This window comes from Lepus europaeus, chromosome 23, assembly GCF_033115175.1.
Source record: "Lepus europaeus isolate LE1 chromosome 23, mLepTim1.pri, whole genome shotgun sequence".
NCBI classification, from domain to species: Eukaryota; Metazoa; Chordata; class Mammalia; order Lagomorpha; family Leporidae; genus Lepus; species Lepus europaeus.
This window is the reverse complement of record NC_084849.1, coordinates 8940596-8960170: the sequence shown is the minus strand read 5'-3', so window position 1 is coordinate 8960170 and position 19575 is coordinate 8940596. Positions and strand designations below refer to the sequence as shown.

Sequence of the window (19575 nt, the reverse complement as noted above, 5' to 3'; positions counted from 1 at the left end):
CACAGGCCAATAGAATCTGTGAATGTACCACCTAGCTCACAGGAATTTTTAGCAACCTTGCTAAGAACAAAGGCCATCTATGGTTAAAATAATGATTTATAATATTTATTAAATATTTCATACTTTAAAGTGTATCTTTTATACATTATTTTACTTATGTTTCTATCAGTCGTTGCAACTTGACCATCCAGCCCTATTAGCAAGTATTAGGATCTTAACTTTCCCTTCATTTGAGGGAAAGCTATGACAAAAATTCTCTTTTATATATGTGAGGAGATTAGTATCTGGAAAAGACTTTAACTTTTTTAATATTTTTATTGTGATATATATTTGACATGAACTAAATACATGAAACATGTATGTACTGGTTATGGAATGAGTATAAATGCGGTCTAGGCAAAGCAGCAGAAGATGGCCCAATTGTTTGAACCCCTGCCACTCATGTGGGAGTCCTAGATGAAGCTCCTGACTCCTGGCTTCAGCCTGGCTCAACGCTGGCCATTGTAGCTATCTGGGGAGTGAACCAGGGGATGGAAGATCTGTTTTTCTCTTTGGCTTTTCCCCTTTCTTTATGTAGTTCTGCCTGAAAAAATAAATAACTTTTTAAAATAAATGTTCTTGGGAAGTAAAATTAAAATACTTGTTTATTTTTTAAAAAAGAAGGAATATAAACAAATGTTTGTGATAAGAAACAGAACATTCCTTGTACCCCAGACACACTTGCTGTGGTCCTTGCCTATCACACATAGCTTTCCCCTCACTGCTAGAAGTAACCACCATCCAGTTTTTGTCATAATAATTTCTTTGCTTTTTTTGTAGAGTTTATTGGTAATGTATTATATTTCTAGATAATTCAGTATTGCTTTTTTAAAGTTGATATATATTATAAAATGCTATATGTATTTTTCTGTGCATTATTTTGTAAGTTATCTACAGTATTATTTATCAGATTTATTCATGTTATGTATATAGCTGTTCATTTCATTTTCTTTAACGTTTAGAAGTCTGTAGTATGAACATACTACAAGTTGTTTACCTATGTATGCTATTGTAAGCATTGTTGTACCTGTCTTTTAATGCACACATTTATTTGCAGTGTTTGCTTAATATAGAATTGTCCTAAGATTGCACATCTCCTAGATTAATGTCATTCTCTTTTCCAAATGGTTATGCCAGCAGTATATAAAAGACCTTGCTGCTTTTTGTTTCCATTAATACTTGATATTCTCAGTTTTTGGACCAGGCTGACCCCAGAAGCCAGGAACTCAATCTAGGTGTCCCATTTGGGTGGCAGGGACCCCCCTCCACTCCCAAGTACTGAGCTGTCACCTTCTTCCTTGCAGGGTGCACATTAGCAGGAAACTGGAATCAGAAGCTGAGCTGAGACTTGAATGTAGGAGTCTTAATCATTGTGCCAAGTGCCTGTCTCTGATTTTGATTTTCTTGATTGCTGATGAGATCAGGCATATATTCATATACATATGACCACTTGGATTTCTTTTTTTTGTCCCATTAAATCCTAAATTTTCAATCCTGAAAATATTTCAGTGACATTAATTTTTTTTTTTTTTTTGACAGGCAGAGTGGATAGTGAGAGAGAGAGAGAGACACAGAGAAAGGTCTTCCTTTTTGCTGTTGGTTCACCCTCCAGTGGCCGCTGCAGCCGGCACATCTCGCTGATCCGAATCCAGGAGCCAGGTGCTTCTCCTGGTCTCCCATGCGGGTGCAGGGCCCAAGCACTTGGGCCATCCTCCACTGCACTCCCAGGCCACAGCAGAGAGCTGGCCTGGAAGAGGGGCAACCGGGATAGAATCCAGTGCCCCAACCGGGACTAGAACGCGGTGTGCCGGCGCCTCAAGGCGGAGGATTAGCCTGTTAAGCCACGGTGCCGGCCAACATTAATATTTATTTCAGAGTTACCATAACTGATATACTTATTGCTCAGTTTAAGTCTTTATTATTATTTATTTATTTATTTATTTATTTGAAAGAGTTGCACAGAAAGAGAAGGAGAGGCAAAGAGAGAGGTCTTCCATCCACTGGTTCACTCCCAAGTGGCTGCAACAGCTAGAGCTGCGCCAATCTGAAACCAGGAGCCAGAAGCTGCTTCTGGGTCTCCCATGCAGGTGCAGGGGCCCAAGAACTTGGGCCCTCTTCTGCTTTCCCAGGCCATAGCAGAGAGCTGGATCAGAAGTGGAGAGCTGGGCCTTGAATCGGTGCCTGTATGAGATGCCAGCACTGCAGGCAGTGACTTTACCCACTACACCACAGTGCTGGCCCCTTAGTTTGCCTGCTACGCCACTGCACCGGCCCCTGGATCTTTTGTATTTCTATGTCAGATTCAGAATTGGTTTGTCATGTTTCACAGGAAAATCAGTTGAGATTTAAGATTATATTTAATTTGTACAGCATTTAGAGAGAGTTAGCATTTTTGTAATATTGCATCTTACAATTTCTTCAATTTAGATATTGTTCTTTGCCTCTCAACAAGCATAATTTTTCCATATAAGAACCAAAAATATATTTTCTAAAAGATTTGTTTATTTGAAAGTTGGAGTTACAAAAAGAGATGATATAGAGATCATCCATCTGCTAGTTCACTACCTGTATTGTCCCAAAGGCCAGGGCTGGATCAGACCAAAACCAGGAGCCAGGAGCTTCTTCCAGGTCTCCCATGTAGGTGGCAGGCATCTTTTGCTTTCCCAGGCACATTAGCAGGGAGCTAGATCTGAAGTGGAGCAGCTGGGACTTAAACCAGTTCCCATATGGGATATGGCAGCAGCTTTACCCATTACACCACAAAGCTGGTCCCCAAAAATATTTTAAATATTTATTTTTACCTGAATGAGTATTCTTTTTATTAAACATTTTGTTTCAAATTTATATTTAAATTTATAAAACAAAAATTATGATAGTAATACATACTTAAAGGCAAAACAAGACAGAGATCTTCCTTCTTCTGGTTCATTCCCCCAAGATGCCTGCAACAGCCAGGGCTGAGCCATGCTGAAACCAGGAGTCTAGAACTCAGTCTGGTTCTTCCATGTGAGTGGAAGGGAGCCAACTATTTGAGCAATGAGCATGAAGCTAGGATATTAAGTGGAGCCAGTACTTAAACCCAGGCACTCAGAGAAGGAATGCAGGCATCCTACTCTTATGCCAAACCCCTGCCTCCAAAACTGATTTTTAGACAAGTGGAAATAGATAGGCCACAATCAAAAAGATGTTAGAAAATAAGAGGACAAATTTTACAATGTTGTCAGAAATTGAAAGACAACATACGTAATTCATCTTGATGTTTTTCCCTATCCTGACTTTTCATTGCTGTGAATATCTATTAAGTCCCCAGACACATCCCTAAATGCTTAGCTGATTATCTCATTTTCTGTTTTTAGGAGATATTTTCTGTGTAGCTAGAATATTGTCAATTGTTCATTTGTTGTTGTTTTTTTTTTTTTGGACAGGCAGAGTGGATAGTGAGAGAGAGAGACAGAGAGAAAGGTCTTCCTTTTTTTTGCCGTTGGTTCACCCTCCGATGGCCGCCGCGGTTGGCGTGCTGCGGCCGGCGCACCGCGCTGATCCGATGGCAGGAGCCAGGTGCTTCTCCTGGTCTCCCATGGGGTGCAGGGCCCAAGCACTTGGGCCATCCTCCACTGCACTCCCAGGCCACAGCAGAGAGCTGGCCTGGAAGAGGGGCAACCAGGACAGGATCGGTGCCCCGACCAGGACTAGAACCCGGTGTGCCGGCGCCGCAAGGCGGAGGATTAGCCTACTGAGCCGCGGCGCCGGCTAATTGTTCATTTGTGATGTGTCTCCATAAAATTTCTCATATTTCCTTCCTTTCTTTGACCCTGTGTCTGAGAAAAGAGAATTCTTTTTTTTTTTTTTTAAGATTGATTTATTTACTTGAAAGAGTTACACAGAGAGAATAGGAGAGGCAGAAAGAGAGAGAGAGGTCTTCCATCTACTTGTTCACTCCCCAGTTGGCTGCAATGGCCGGAGCTGTGCCGATCTGAAGCCAGTAGCCAGGAGCCTCCTCCGGGTTTCCCGTGTGGGTGCAGGAGCCCAAGGACTTGGGCCATTTTCTGATTTCCCAGGCCATAGCAGAGAGAGGGATTGGAAGTAGAGCAGCTGAGACTAGAACCGGCTCCCATATGGGATGCCGGCACTTCGGGCCACGGCTTTACCCGCTACATCACCGTGCCGGCCCCGAAAAGAGAATTATTGTAAGAAGGTCCAATGCTAATCTGCCCATGCGTACCCTGATTCCAAGACAGTTGGAATACTTGTGATTGCAGGTCCTTTCCTTCTGGAGTCTTCCTTTGCATTCCTCACAGTTGAGCAAAGGCAGAGCCCTCCTAAAAATAATGCGAAGTTTTCTACTAGAAACATCAATCGTAAAAATAACTGTCATAGCTTCCTTTCCATGTCACTTATGAAATGAGCATTTTGTTGCTTTGACAGAAAAGACCACTCTTTTATCTGAGCTTCTCTGACTTGCTCCTGGGAATTTGCTGGCTCACTGAGGCACTTCTCTATGGAACTCCAGTGGCCAATAAAGATGTCATCTGCTATAATCTGCAAGCAGTTGGACAGGTGAGTGCTACTAGACTGACTATGCTTTGCAACAAAAAGACACTCAGATCTACGTAGGAAGCAGAGATGATCCATTCTGAGAAGTGGAGACTCATTTGTTACATTTTAAAGAACAATACAGGTTAATCATAATTAATCCAAAAATCTGAAATCTGAAATGATTCAAAATATGAAATTTGGTGGAAAATGCCACATCCAACCCCATAAGACAGGGTCACAGTCAAAATGTAGGACCTGGCCGGCGCCGCAGCTCAATAGGCTAATCCTCCGCCTAGCGGCGCCGGCACACCGCGTTCTAGTCCCGGTCGGGGCACCGGATTCTGTCCCGGTTGCCCCTCTTCCAGGCCAGCTCTCTGCTGTGGCCAGGGAGTGCAGTGGAGGATGGCCCAAGTGCTTGGGCCCTGTACCCCATGGGAGACCAGGAGAAGCACCTGGCTCCTGCCATCGGATCAGCGCGGTGCGCCTACCGCGGCGGCCATTGGAGGGTGAACCAACGGCAAAGGAAGACCTTTCTCTCTGTCTCTCTCTCACTCACTGTCCACTCTGCCTGTCAAAAAAAAAAAAAAAAATGTAGGACCACCAAAAATACTCTGTAAAATTACCTTCAGGCTTTGTATATAAAAGGATATGTAAAACATAAATGAATTTTGTGCTTAGATACAGGTCCCTTCCTAATAGCTTATGAATTATATGCAAATATTCCAAAATTTGAAAACCTCTGAACTCGAAAATACTTCTGAACCCAAGCATTTCAGATAAGTAATACTCTTCCTATAACATGTAATTAGTAGTTAAAATCCATGCACTAATATATTACCTATTATGAGTTTTTTTAAAGATTTATTTATTTATTTGAGAGTCAGAATTACACAGAGAGGAGAGGCAGAGAGAGGTCTTCCATCCGATGGTTCATTCCCCAACTGGCTACAACAGCTGGAGCTGCGCTGATCTGAAGCCAGGAGCCTGGAGCTTCTTATGGGTCTCCTACATGGTGCAGGGGCCCAAGGACCTGAGCCATCTTCTGCTGCTTTCCCAGGCCATAGCAGAGAGCTGGATCGGAAGTGGAGCAGCTGAATGTTGAACCGGCACCCCATGGGATGCTGGTGCTTCAGGCCAGGGCGTTAACCTGCTGCACCACAGCGCTGGCCCCTATTATGAGTTTAAAATGTCATAGAGTTGGCCGGTGTAGTGGCATAGTGGGTAAAGCCAACACCAGCATAACCAACATCCCATATGGGTGCTGGTTTGTGTCCCAGCTGTTCTACTTCCTAACTAGCTCCCTGCTTGTGTGTCTAGGAAAAGAACTGGAAGACGGGGTCAGATGCTTGGGCCCCTGCTACCCATGTGGGAGACCCAGATGAAGTTCCTGGCTCAGCCCTGGCTGTTGTGACCATCTGAGGAGTGGACCAGTGGATGGAAGATCTCTCTATCTCCCCATCTGTGTCTTTCAAACAGATACATAAATCTTTAAAAAAGTCAGAGACATACTTTGCTCAGTCCTACTAAAATTTTTTGTTGGATAGTTCTACTATCTTGTCCATTTCTAGACTGTAGTTTGTTGATTTTCTTCTCATAAGAATGAGTCATATTTTCTTGTTCATTATATGTCAAATAACTTAGGATTCCATGGTGGACATTGTGAATACTGTGTTGATAAATCTCTGGGTCCTTTTATAGCTCTCTGGAGATAACTAATGTTTTTAACAGCACTCCTCTTAAGGATTAGAATATAAATTTTGTTTTCATCATCTGTGGGCAGTGACTCAGACCTAAACCTTGGCTGTACTGATTTGGGACTGTCATTCATAGGATAGAGGGAATTGACTGAGACTTGTATAGATTGATACATCTAATTAAGATATCCTCTTTTTCTACCGCTCTCACTTTGGGGAATCTCTTCATACTTTCCTGCCCATAAAGGGCTACTTTCTGGTTTTCATGGCTGGAAAATAGATTTCTTTAAGAGTCTTTTGTTTGTTTGTTTTTGTTTTTGTTTTGACAGGCAGAATTAGACAGAGAGAGAGACAGACAGAGAGAAAGGTCTTCCTTCCATTGGTTCACCCCCCAAATGGCCGCTACGGCCAGCACTGTGCAGATCCGAAGCCAGGAGCCAGGTGCTTCCTCCTGGTCTCCCATGTGGGTGCAGGGCCCAGGCACTTGGGCCATCCTCCACTTCCTTCCCGGGCCACAGCAGAGAGCTGGACTGGAAGAGGAGCCACTGGGACAGAATCCAGTGCCCTGACCGGGACTAGAACCTGGGATGCCAGCGCCACAGGTGGAGGATTAGCCAAGTGAGCTGCGGTGCTGGCCTCTTTTATAGTCATAGATGCCTTCATTCAGCAGCATGATGACTGGAGTAAACACTGAGGCAAAGCTGCAGGAAAGGAGGGGAGTTAGGGAAACTTACCCATATGTAATGTGATTCTCTTCTGCAGTCTACTTTTATTTAATTTTCATAGTCCTCCTGTAGTTTATGAAAGTATTTTTCCAGGGCCAGAGCTGTGGTGAAGTGTAAGGTTAAGCCACTGTCCACAGTGCTGGCATCCCATATGGGTGCCAGTTTGAGTACCTGCTGCTCTCCACTTTTTTTTTTTTTTTTTAATTTGGAAATCAGAGTTACACAGAGAGAGGAGGAGAGGCAGAAAGAGAGTTCTTCCATCTGCTGGTTCACTCCCCAACTGACTGCAATGGCCTGAGCTGCACTGATCAAAAGCAGGAGCCAGGAGCCTCCCTCAGGTCTCCCACGCAGGTGCAGGGGCCCAATGACCTGGGCCATCCTCTACTGTTTTCCCAAGCCACTGCAGAGAGCCGAATCAGAATTGGAGCAGCCAAGACTCAAACTGGTACCCACATGGGATGCTGGCACTGCAGGCAGTGGCCCTACCTTCTAAGCCAGAGCGCTGGCCCTGCTGCTCTACTTCTGATCCAGCTCCCTGCTGGTGGCCTGGGAAGGCAGTGGAGGATGGCCCTGTCCTTGGGCCCCTGCACCCACGTAGGAGACCCGGATGAAGCTCTTGGCTTCTGGCTTCAGTCTGGCCCAGCCCTGGCTGTTGTAGCCATTTGGGGAGTGAACCAGTGGATGAAAGTTCTCTCTCTTCCCTCCCTCCCTCTTTTTCCCTCTCTCTCCCTTTCTCTCTCTCTCTCTCTTTCTTTCTCTCTGTCTCTGTCTCTGTCTTTCCTCTCTCTCTGTGTAACTCTGACTTTCCAATAAATAAATCAGTTTTGTCGGGGGAGGGTTGGAAACCTTTTTAATGTGGACACTCAAGGCCTGGGCATGCAGGAAGGTGGGTTGTAGTAGGCCCCTGCCAGGTTTCAGGAAGGCATGCTGGGCAGTGGAGTGAGGCCCAAGTAGGCAGACTCACTTGGGGCCCAAAGGACAGCCCTTGAGAAGGTATTTGAGGTAGATGATGAGTGCCAAGGCCAGAGCCTGGCTGGGGAGGTGGGGGTGGCAGCCAGGGGCCTAGGGGCTGGCAACACCCAGAGCCTCCCCTAGCTGCTGCTGGAATTCCAGGCAGCTCATGCAGGCAGTCATGGGGGCAGTTGTTCCCCAGATGGTCCACAGCAGAGTTGATCTGGTCCAACGTGGCATTGATAGCAGTGTATTTTGCTTCCCCAAAGCCGTTGTCCTTGCCTTCCACACCCACCTCCACTGGCACGCCCAGGTCCCCGTTGGGGCCTGACATTGTGGGCTCAGGAGGACAGAATGCCACGATGATAGCACCCAAAGCTGGTGTGGGGAGGAAGGTGGAAAAATAAATCTTTTAAAAAATATTTTCCCAGGCCAGCGCCACGGCTCACTAGGCTAATCCTCCGCCTTGCGGCGCTGGCACACCGGGTTCTAGTCCCGGTCAGGGCACCGGATTCTGTCCCAGTTTCCCCTCTTCCAGGCCAGCTCTCTGCTGTGGCCCAAGAGTGCAGTGGAGGATGGCCCAAGTCCTTGGGCCCTGCACCCCATGGGAGACCAGGAGAAGCACGTGGCTGCTGCCATCAGATCAGCATGGTGCGCCGGCCGCAGCGCGCCAACCGTGGCGGCCATTGGAGGGTGAACCAACGGCAAAAGGAAGACCTTTCTCTCTGTCTCTCTCTCTGTCACTGTCCACTCTGCCTGTCAAAAAAAAAAAAAAAAAAACTAAAAAAAAAAAAATTTTCCCTAGAGTTCTTGTTTATGATCAGAGAGAAGATGGACTGGAGAGGGTTTACATACACAAAATTATTCTGTTCATTTGTTTATTTTTTAAAAATTTGGCAAAATATATATAACCTAAAATTTACCATTTTACCCATTAAGTGTTTTACAATTATGGGTAAAAAGTAACAGACTATATAATTATAACATTTTATTTATCTTAAAATTTTATTTGAAATGCCAAGAGATCTTCTATCATTGGTTCACTTCCCAAAATGCCTGAACAGCCAGGGTTGGGCCATGCCTAAGCCCTGGACTCAATCCAGATCTTCCAAGTGGGTGATAGGGACCTAACTACTTGAGCCATAATTTGCTAACACGTAGGGTGCACACTAGCAGGAAGCTGGGTAAGAAGCAGAGCCAAGACTCAAACCTAGAACTCTTATAGGCCGTAGCAGAGAGCTGGGTCTCCCATGCAGATGCAGGGGCCAAGGGCTTGGGCCATCCTCCACTGCTTTCCCATGCCATGGCAGAGAGCTGGATCGGAAGTGGAGCAGCCAGGACTCAAACCAGTGCCCACATGGGATGCCAGCACTGCAGACAGCAGCTTTACCTGCTATGCCACAGTGCCAGCCCCTGCTCCACTTCTGATCCAGCTCCCTGTTGATGTACTTGGGGAAGCAGCAGAAGATGGCCCAAGTCCCTGGGCCCCTGCAATCATGTGGTATAACCAAATGAAGCTCTTGGCTTCTGGCTTCAGCCTGGTCCAGCCCTGACATTGCTACCATTTGGGGAGTCAACCAGAGAATGGAAGATCTCTCCCTCCTTCCTTGTTTGTTTATTTGAAAGTCAAGGTTACAGAGAGTCGGAGGGAGGGAGGGAAGGAGGGAGGGAGAGAAAGAGACAGAGACAGAGAGAGAGAGAGAGAGATCTTCCATCCAATGGTTCATTCCCAGATGGCCGCAATGGCTGGAGCTGCGCCAATCCAAAGCCAGGAGCCAGGAGCTTCCTCCGGGTCTCTCATGCAGGTGCAAGGGCCTAAGGACTTGAGCTATCTCCTGCTGCTTTCCCAGGCCGGATCCAAAGTGGAGCAGCCGGGACCTGAACCGGCACCCACATGGGATACCGGCACTGCAGGTGGTGGCTTTACCCACAATGCCACAGTGCTGGCCTCTATAAATACATTTTTTAGAGAGTCTATATGACTTTGAAAATACTGTTTGATACTATTTTATTCTATAAAATGAAAATGCTCTTGCTGATTTAATCTACTTCAAATGATTTTGAAAAATGTATTAGTTGGGGTCAGCGCCGTGGTGTTGTAGGTTAATCCTTGGCCTACAGTGCCAGCATTTTTTTTTTTGAGAGGCAGAGTGGACAGTGAGAGAGAGAGAGAGAGAGAGAAAGGTCTTCCTTTTGCCGTTGGTTCACCCTCCAATGGCCGCCGCGGTTGGCGCGCTGCGGCCGGCGCACCATGCTGATCCGAAGCCAGGAGCCAGGTGCTTCTCCTGGTCTCCCATGTGGGTGCAGGGCCCAAGGACTTGGGCCATCCTCCACTGCACTCTTGGGCCACAGCAGAGAGCTGGCCTGGAAGAGGGAAACCGGGACAGAATCCAGCACCCCAACTGGGACTAGAACCCGGTGTGCTGGCGCCGCAAGGTGGAGGATTAGCCTAGTGAGCCGCGACGCCGGCCTACTTATTTTTAAATCTGAAAACTTCAAGGTAGGTCAAATTATGAACACTGATGTGTTTGGTATAGGGGATTGAGGAATCTAACAAATATAATGATATCCTGGTTCTTCTATGAAAACACCTATTGCTTCTTTAGGCACCTGTTTCCTTAGAATGGTCACTCTGTTTCAGTGGCAGTAAGTGGAGAAAAGGACCCGAGAGAATAATCACATTTCAGATTTTTACTACCAATATTGCAGAGCCGTGTAATGTAGGTAACAGTACTTCCTCCTGTATTCCATTACTTATCTCACATGCTGAGTAACCAGTACTCGAACTGGCATTCTGATAGGTGTCACAGTGGCAGCTTAACCCATTATGCCACAATACCTGCCCCATCCAGAATATTTTGTCTCTCTGGGCCAGCATTGTGGCATAGCAGATTAAGCCTCCACCTGCAATACCAGTATCCAATATGAGCAGCAGTTTGAGATTCTTTTCCCATCTAGCTGCCTACTAATGTGCCTGGGAAAACAGCTGAAGATGGCCCAAGTGCTTGGGTTGCTGCACCTACGTGGGAAACCCAGATAAAGCTACTGGCTCCTGGCTCCTGGCTTCGGCCTGGTCCCTCCTTGGCCATTGTGGCCATCTGGGGAGTGAACCAGGAGATCAAAGATCTCTCTCTGTACCTCTGCCTTTCAAACAAATATTTTTTTCAAACAGTTATTTAAAAATCTAAAACAAAAAGAATATTTTGATTCCTAGTCTTTTGTTCTTCCTTACAAATTTTGGAGTCATCTTGTGAAGGTCACAAAGAAAACTTGTCGAGATTTTGATAAAGATTCAACTGAATTATTGAACCAATTAACAGAGAATCAATCTCTCTTCAGTTCATGAGCATGATTCTTCATATAATATCAAGGTCTGTATTTCAATAAACTTTAATCATTTTATATGTATATATTCTACATATTCTACATATTTTAAAAGATTGATTCCTAGGTAGTTCAAATTATGTGTTATATTTTATTATATAGAACTATGTATTTATGTTACATGTCAAGTGTTACCATATATCACACATATATTGTGTATTTTTTTTAAGATTTATTTTACTTCATTTTATTTTATTCTACAAAGAGAGGAAGAGACACAGAGAGGTCATTCATCTGCTGGTTCACTCCCTAAATGGCCACAACAGCTGGAGCTAAGCCAACCCAAAGCCAGAAGCCAGAGCTTCTTCCAGGACTCTCATGTAGGTTCAGGGGTCCCAGGAGTTGGGCCATCCTCTGATGCTTTCCCAGGTGCATTGACAGGGAGCTGGATTGGAAGTGGAGTAGTTGGGACTCAAACTGGTACCCATATGGGATGTCAGCATTGCAGGACAGAGCTTTAATCCACTGTGCCATAGCACTGGCCCCTTATTGCGTATTCTTTTTTTTTTTTTTTTTTTTTTTTGACAGGCAGAGTGGACAGTGAGAGAGAGAGACAGAGAGAAAGGTCTTCCTTTTTGCCGTTGGTTCACCCTCCAATGGCCGCCGCGGTTGGCGTGCTGCGGCCGGCGCACCGCGCTGATCCGATGGCAGGAGCCAGGTGCCTATCCTGGTCTCCCATGGGGTACAGGGCCCAAGCACTTGGGCCATCCTCCACTCCACTCCCTGGCCACAGCAGAGAGCTGGCCTGGAAGAGGGGCAGCCGGGACAGAACCGGCGCCCCGACCGGGACTAGAACCCAGTGTGCCGGCGCCGCAAGGCGGAGGATTAGCCTAGTGAGCCATGGCGCCGGCCCTTATTGCGTATTCTAAATAAATTTTAAAAAATGTATTTTAGATATTATGTAAATATGTAGTATCTTCCTAAATTTCATTTACTAAAAGTTTATTGCTGATATATAGAAATATACATGGGCTGGCATTAAGTGGCTCAGCAGGTTAAACTGCTACATATAATGCTGGCATCTTATATAACTACTGGTTCAAGTCCTAGCTGCATCACTTTCTTTCTTTCTTTTTTTTTTTTTTTTAAGATTTATTTATTTATTTTGAAATTCAAAGTTACACAGAGAGAGAAGGAGAGGCAGAAAGAGCGAGGGGTCTTCCATCTGCTGGTTCACTCCCCTGCTGGCTGCAATGGTCAGAGCTAGGCCAACCTGAACCCAGGAGCTTTGGAATTCCAGGTCTCACATGTGGATGCAGGGGCCCAAGGATTTGGGCCATCTTCTACTGCTTTCCCAGGGCATAGCAGAGAGCTGGATCAGAAGTGGAGCAGCCAGGACTCAAACCAGTGCCCATATGGGATCCTGGCACTGCAGACAGCAGCTTTACTTGCAATGCCAGAGCGTGGCCCCTGTACCACTTTATTTTTTCTTTCTTTGTTTCTTTCTTTTTTTTTTTTAAGTTGATTTATTTATTTGTAAGGCAGAGTTACAGAAAGGCAGAGGCAGAGCCAGAGAGAGAGAGAGATATCCTCTATCCACTGGTACTGGTTCACTCCCCAAATGGCCACAACAGCTGAAGCTGGGCCAATCCGAAGCCAGGAGCCAGGAACTTCCTCCGGGTCTCCCATGCGGGTACAGGGGCCCAAGCACCTGGACCATCTTCCACTGCTTTCCCAGGCCGTAGCAGAGAGCTGAATCGGAAGTGGAGCAGCCGGGACTCAAACTAGCACCCTTATGGGATGCCGGCACTGCAAGCGGCAGCTTAACCTACTACTCCACATTGCTGGCCCCACCACTGTCAATGTAGTTCACTGCTAATGTGCCTGGGAAAGCAGTGGAAGATGGCTCAAATGCTTGGGCCCCTGCCACCTACATAGGAGACCCAGATGGAGTTTCAGGCGCCTGGATTTTGCCCAGCCCATCCTGGCCTTTGCAGCTGTTTGGGGAGTGATCCAGTAGGCAGAAGATCTCTCTTTCTCTCTGTATCTCCCTCTTGCTCTGTAACTCTACCTTTCAAATAAATAAAATCTTAAAATATATAGTCACTGATATTTTCATTTATTGTATCTAGCCCAGCAACCAGTGGGCTGCTGGATCCTACTTTACCAGTTTTTCATTTTCTGGAATTTTTTGAGCCAAATTAAATGTAACCATTATTAAAAGTCAGTTATATAAAAAATTCAGTTATGTAAACTTGCAATTAGTTTATATTGTAAACAAAGGTTTACAATAATAAGTAATAAGATAATAATATATAACATATATTTATATAATAATATAAAATAATATATATAATAAGTAATAAGAGCTAATAATTTTCTAATTATTTTACTGTTACCTTTGCTTTGAGGATTGTTTGTGTGTACTGTATCTGTTGTGGTGAAAATACTATGTACTAGAAATCTCCTCCCCCCTCTTCTTTTGAGTAGCATGAGGTAGATAAGGCTGTAGTTCTTCTGTGTAGTCAAAAGGATAAAGTAAGTAAGGTGGGCATGTTTTAGAATAAAGATGGTATGGGACCTGCGTTGTGGTGCAGCGGGTTAACGCCCTGGCCTGAAGCACTGGCATCCCATATGGGCGCCAGTTCTAGTCCCAGCTGCTCCTCTTCCAATCTAGCTCTCTGCGATGGCCTGGGAAAGCAGCGGAAGATGGCCCAAATCCTTGGGCCCTGAACCCCCTTCGGAGACCTGGAAGAAGCTTCTGGCTTCTGATCATCACGGCTCCAGTCGTTGCGGCCAACTGGGGAGTGAACCAGCGGATGGAAGACCCCTCTCTCTCTCTCTCTCTCTCTCTGCCTCTCCTCTCTCTGTGTAACTCTGACTTTCAAATAAATAAATAAATAAATCTTTAAAAATAGAATAAAGATGGTAGGTATGGTAGAATTCTCAGACATTCCCCAGTTGATATACCAGGTGATATGTTATAAATACCAGGTGATATGTTATTAATAGAGCAGTAGATAGGTTTCTCATAATAGAAAATAATGGCCTATATTGAAGAAAATCAGAGTAGAATCATTATGATAGGTTGTTTGGATTTTCACCTAGATACTCTACATTTCCTCAATTCTCTACACCATCAATTACATCTGGTATCTGTACACAGAGCTGAGGATGAAACATAACGAGAGTGGACAGAGCACATCTCCGCTGGTAAGTTTTATTCAGAGTTGATGGTATGCTAAAAGAAACCCATGTATCCTTCATAAACAATGTAAACATTCAGAAACTAAGTGATTTTTTTTTTCATGAAGGCTACTGACTTTATTGATCTATTAAACTTTTTGAGTACAGTCACTGTTCTGCCATAAAAGGAACCAAATGGCATCAAACATACAGGAGGTAAGGGTAGAGTGAGGGAAGGGGCCAGGAATCCACTCAGGAAAGTCAGAAATTATCAGTGTGGAATTGGCAAGAGAAACTGAAGGAACAGAAATGCATACAAGAGTGAGAATTCCAAAAAAGTTGAAATGGTTAAGGCAGGGATCTCCCAAAAATACCCTTGGAGTACACTGGAGGTGAATATGACAACAGCAGTCTATTCCTTTTAAGAGCACAGTGTGAGTCCCCACTCAGTTGCAAACTGGAGACTCAGAACATCACAAGAAGGCAACACATCAGTCATCAGATGCACCCAAAGCATCCCAGGACTGGTTGGCCTTGACACTACGTGTTCTTCAGCCACTCCTGGAAGAGTTTTTCATCTTTCTTTAGCACTAGAAACTGGCTAAGGACCACAGAGGCCTTGTCAAAGCCTCGTTCCTCTAGCTTCTTCTCCAGGACTTCACAGGTCCTAGCCAGGCTCCCCAAAGACATTTCCCCCTTGAGTTCCATCGTCATCCTGATGAGGCTTAATTGGCAGGTTGGCAGGTTCGGCTGCCACAACAGCTGTTCCCACCACTCAGCTGCTCACTAGCACTGTGTGAATTTTTGAAGGTTAATCAAAGAGAAAACATGTTATCACAGTTTCCATTCTGTTGACATCACTTTATCTCCTTTGCTTCTTCCCCCTGTCCCCACACACAAAGGTTTAATTATAGAAAACACCATTTATACTGTTATTTCTGCCTGTTGATTCAGTAAGTGAAATCTTTCTTGGCTCCATACCAATCCATCATAGTTACTAGAGTAAAGAAAATTATTTTGAGGGTTGCATTGTGGTGCAGCAGGTTCAGCTACTGCTTACAATGCCAGCATCCCATATCGGAGTGCCAGTTTGAGACCTCGCTACTCCATTTCTCATCTGCCTCCCTTCTAACGCACCTGGGAAAGCAGGAGATGATTCCCAAATACTTAGACCCCTGACACCCTTATGGGAGACCCAGCTGGAGTTTCAGGCTCCTAGCTTCAGCCTGGCCTAGCCCCTGACATTGCAGCCATTTGGGGAGTGAATGAAAGATCTCTGTCTGTCTCTCTCTCTCTTTTCCCCTCCTCTCTGTTACTTTGCCTTTCAAAGAAATAAATAAACCTTTTTAAAAAGATTTATTTTTTTCTTAGAAAGGCAGAGTTACAGAGAAGCAGAGGCAGAGAGAGGTCTTCCACTGGTTCACTCCCCAAATGGTTGCAACGGCCAGAGCTGGGCCAATCTGAAGCAAGGAGCCTGGAGCATCTTCTGGGTATCCCACGTGGGGTGCAGGGGCCCACAGACTTGGGCCATCTTTATCTGCTTTCCCAGGCCATAGCAGAGAGCTGGATTGGAAGTAGAGCAGCCAGGACTTGAACCAATGCCCATATGGGATGCCGGCACTACAGGTGATGGCTTTACCCACTATGCCACAGTGGCATAAATAAATAAATAAAGAATAAAGAATAAAAAATAAATAAATCTTTTTAAAAAGAAATCTTGGACAAGAGTCAAGGAAGGTGCTCTGTCTGCAGACGGAATTTGGGGCTACAGCTATTGGAGAGGGAGAGTGTTCTGCTCTGGTGTGTTTCTTCAGTATATGCAAGTGACAAGTGTTGCTTTGCAGATGGGCATAGGAATTTCAGTGTGGTAGTCTGAAAAGAAGATGGGTCTAGAGAGTAATCGTCTTCCCTTCTTTGTTTCATAAAATAGTATGGGAGTACTGTCCAGCATTACAGTTATAAAAGATGAGAGAATACTAAGTATATCTGGATTCTTCTTTGTGCGTACATATATTATATATCACATAGTTCATCTATTTCAAGTGTACAATTCAATTATTTCTGTAAATTTACCAAATTGTACAATCAGCATCATAAATAAGATTCAAGATATTTTCTCTGACCCAATAAAATCTTTCACGCCCTTTGTCACTGATACTTTTCTTATCTTCTGTACTAGGTAGTCACTAATCTACTTTCTGTCTCTAAATTTGCTTTTTCTTGATATTTCTTATAAATGAAGTCATATAACACGTGGCCATTGTGACTGATGGCTTTCACTTAGCATAATACTTTTGAAGTCTAGTCATTGTTCTTTATCCTTTTATTTTTACTACTGAGTGGTATCCTATTATATAGCTCACTGAATCTCTTATTTATGAATCTTTTAAAAAATATTTTATTTATTTGGCCGGCGCCGCGGCTCACTAGGCTAATCCTCCGCCTTGCGGCACCGGCACACCGGGTTCTAGTCCCGGTCGGGGCACCGATCCTGTCCCGGTTGCCCCTCTTCCAGGCCAGCTCTCTGCTGTGGCCCAAGAGTGCAGTGGAGGATGGCCCAAAGTCCTTGGGCCCTGCACCCCATGGGAGACCAGGAGAAGCACCTGGCTCCTGGCTTCGGATCAGCGCGGTGCGCCGGCCGCAGCGCACCAGCCGTGGCGGCCATTGGAGGGTGAACCAACGGCAAAAAGGAAGGCCTTTCTCTCTGTCTCTCTCTCTCTCACTGTCCATTCTGCCTGTCAAAAAAAATATTTTATTTATTTGAGAGGTAGAATTACAGACAGTGAGAGGGAGAGACAGAGAGAGATCTTCCAAATGCTGGTTCACTCCCTAAATGGCTGCAATGGCCAGAGCTGAGCCAATCTGAGGCTAGGAGCCAGGATCTTCTATTTTTCCCATGGGAGTGCAAGGGCCCAAGCACTTGGGCCATCCTCTGCTGCTTTCCCAGGCCACAGCAGAGAGCTAGATTGGAAGAGGAGCAGCTAGGACCAGAACTGGCGCTGCAATCAGAGGATTAACCTACTGTGCCACAGCACTGGCCCCTATTTATGATTCTTTTAGTATGTCACTGTGTGATTTTGACAGATGATATTTTTATGATGTTACCAATTTTCATTTCATTAACTGCCTTTGTGTGTTTTGGCCTATATCTATATCTATATCTATATATCTAATAGTCTTTCTGTTTCTGCAACATTTATTATGTTATGGTTTTTGAAAAGGAATTTTTGTTAATGACTTGATGGAGTAAAATAATCTGAAAGCCTCCCAACGCTTCCTAGAGCCTGAAGATCACTTCTAGCACAAATGAAAGTGGTATGCTCTCAGGCACATGATGAAGCTAAATACATATCTGTTGAATGAATAAATGGTACTATAATATAATGAACACTTCAGAGTAAATCAGGAGATGTGTCTTCTAGTCCCTGTTCTGTCACTTACCTCCTATATAACCTTGGCTACGTCATCTTTTCTTGGGCTTCAATTTTTAATCATGAAGTAAAACATTGGTTTCTGTGGGTTTTTTCTTTTTTTTAAGATTTGTTTATTTGAATGGCAGAGATACAAAGAGAGAAAGAGAGAGAGAGAGAGAGAGAGAGATCTTCCATCTGCTGGTTCACTCCCCAAATGGCTGCAACGACCAGGGCTGGGCCAGGCCAAAGTCAGGAGCCAGGAGCTTCTTCTGGGTCTCCAACATGAGTGCAGGGGCTTAAACACTTGGGCCATCTTCTCTGCTTTCACAGGCACATTAGCAGAGAGCTGGATCAGAAGTGGAGCAGGCAAGACTCAAACCAGCACCACATGGGATGCTGGCACTGGAGGCAGCGGCTTTACCAGCTATGCCACAGCGCTGGCCCCAAGGCTTAACCTTCTACACCACAATGCTGACCCCTCTGTGTTCCTTAATATGCCTTGTAGCTCTGAGATTATATGAAATCTTTATGTAATTGACTTTTTTGAAAAGATTTATTTATTTATTTGAAAGGCAGAGATACAGGGAGGCAGAGGGAGAGATTGGGAGAGAGAGGGAGAGAGGGAGAGAGAGAGAGAGAGAGAGAGAGGTCTTTCATCCACTGGTTCATTCCCCAGATGGCTAGAGCTGCGCCAATCTGGAGCCAGGAGCTGGGAGTTTCTTCCAGGTCTCCTATATTGGTGCAGGGGCCCAAGGACTTGGGCCATCTTCTACTGCTTTTCCAGGCCATAGCAGAGAGCTGGGTCAGAAGTAGAGCAGCTGAGACTCTAGCCAGTGTGTATATGGGATGCCAGCATTACAGGTAGCATTTTGACCTGCTAACTATAGCCCCAGTCCTATCCTGAGTAGTTTACCTCTCATTACAAATCTGAGCTTTGGTTGGGGAAACTTTATACCCTTGCTTCCTTAAAAAGTTTAAGGCCTAGAAGCTATTTTCATGGAAGGACTGCAGATGAGAATATTATTTACATATTATAGAGTGGCTCCAGTCTTTAATTGGAGTTCCTAATTTCCTTTGCAAGAACATTGCTGAACAAATGAGGACTACCTCTAAAACACTGAAGATCAGTCCATTCAAAGGCAGTCCATTCAGAGGGATTCTGGGCTTAGTGGCATGTAAAAGAAAGCATCTTTTATTTTTTTAACAGAAGTTTTAATTTTTTAAAAAAGATTTATTTATTTGAAAGACAGAGTTACAGAGAGAGGTTTAGACAGAGAGAGAAGTCTTCCATCCGCTGGTTCACTCCTCAGGTAACCACAACGGCAAGAGCTCCGCCGATCCAAAGCCAGGAGCCAAGAGCTTCTTCTGGATCTCTCATGCAAGTGCAGGAGCCCAGGGACTTGAGCCATCTTCTACTGCTTTCCCAGGCCATAGCAGAGAGCTAGATCAGAAGAGGAGCAGCCGGGACTAGAACTGGCACCCATATGGATGCTGATGATTCAGGCCAGGGCATTAACCTGCTGTGCCACAGCGCTGGCCGCAATAAAGCATCTTTTTGGTGTAGGACTCTGTGCCATGAGGTACATTCAGGTATCTGTGTTAATATAGTGTAAGGATTTGGTACAAGTGGGGAAGTGGAATAACTACCTTATTAATAGTTCTTAAGTCCTGAATCATTCTGTAGTCTCCATTTGGCTTTTTTTTTAA

At 44.9% G+C, this 19575-nt stretch overlaps 1 protein-coding gene across 8 annotated transcripts in view; it reads left to right on the top strand.

Moving 5' to 3' along the window:
* The window catches only part of TMEM116 (transmembrane protein 116), an 81225-nt gene that overhangs the window by 20527 nt on the left and 41123 nt on the right, over window positions 1–19575 (top strand). For 5 of the 8 annotated variants that reach the window (XM_062182183.1, XM_062182181.1, XM_062182180.1 and 2 more), the window contains 2 exons: window positions 4465–4596; window positions 14378–14482. The exons of 1 other annotated variant lie outside the window; for it this stretch is intronic. In XM_062182183.1, coding sequence (XP_062038167.1) covers window positions 4465–4596; window positions 14378–14482 — 237 coding nt within the window. The remainder of the gene's footprint in view (window positions 1–4464; window positions 4597–14377; window positions 14483–19575) is intronic. 2 more of the 8 variants (XM_062182182.1, XM_062182185.1) reach the window with 1 other exon arrangement.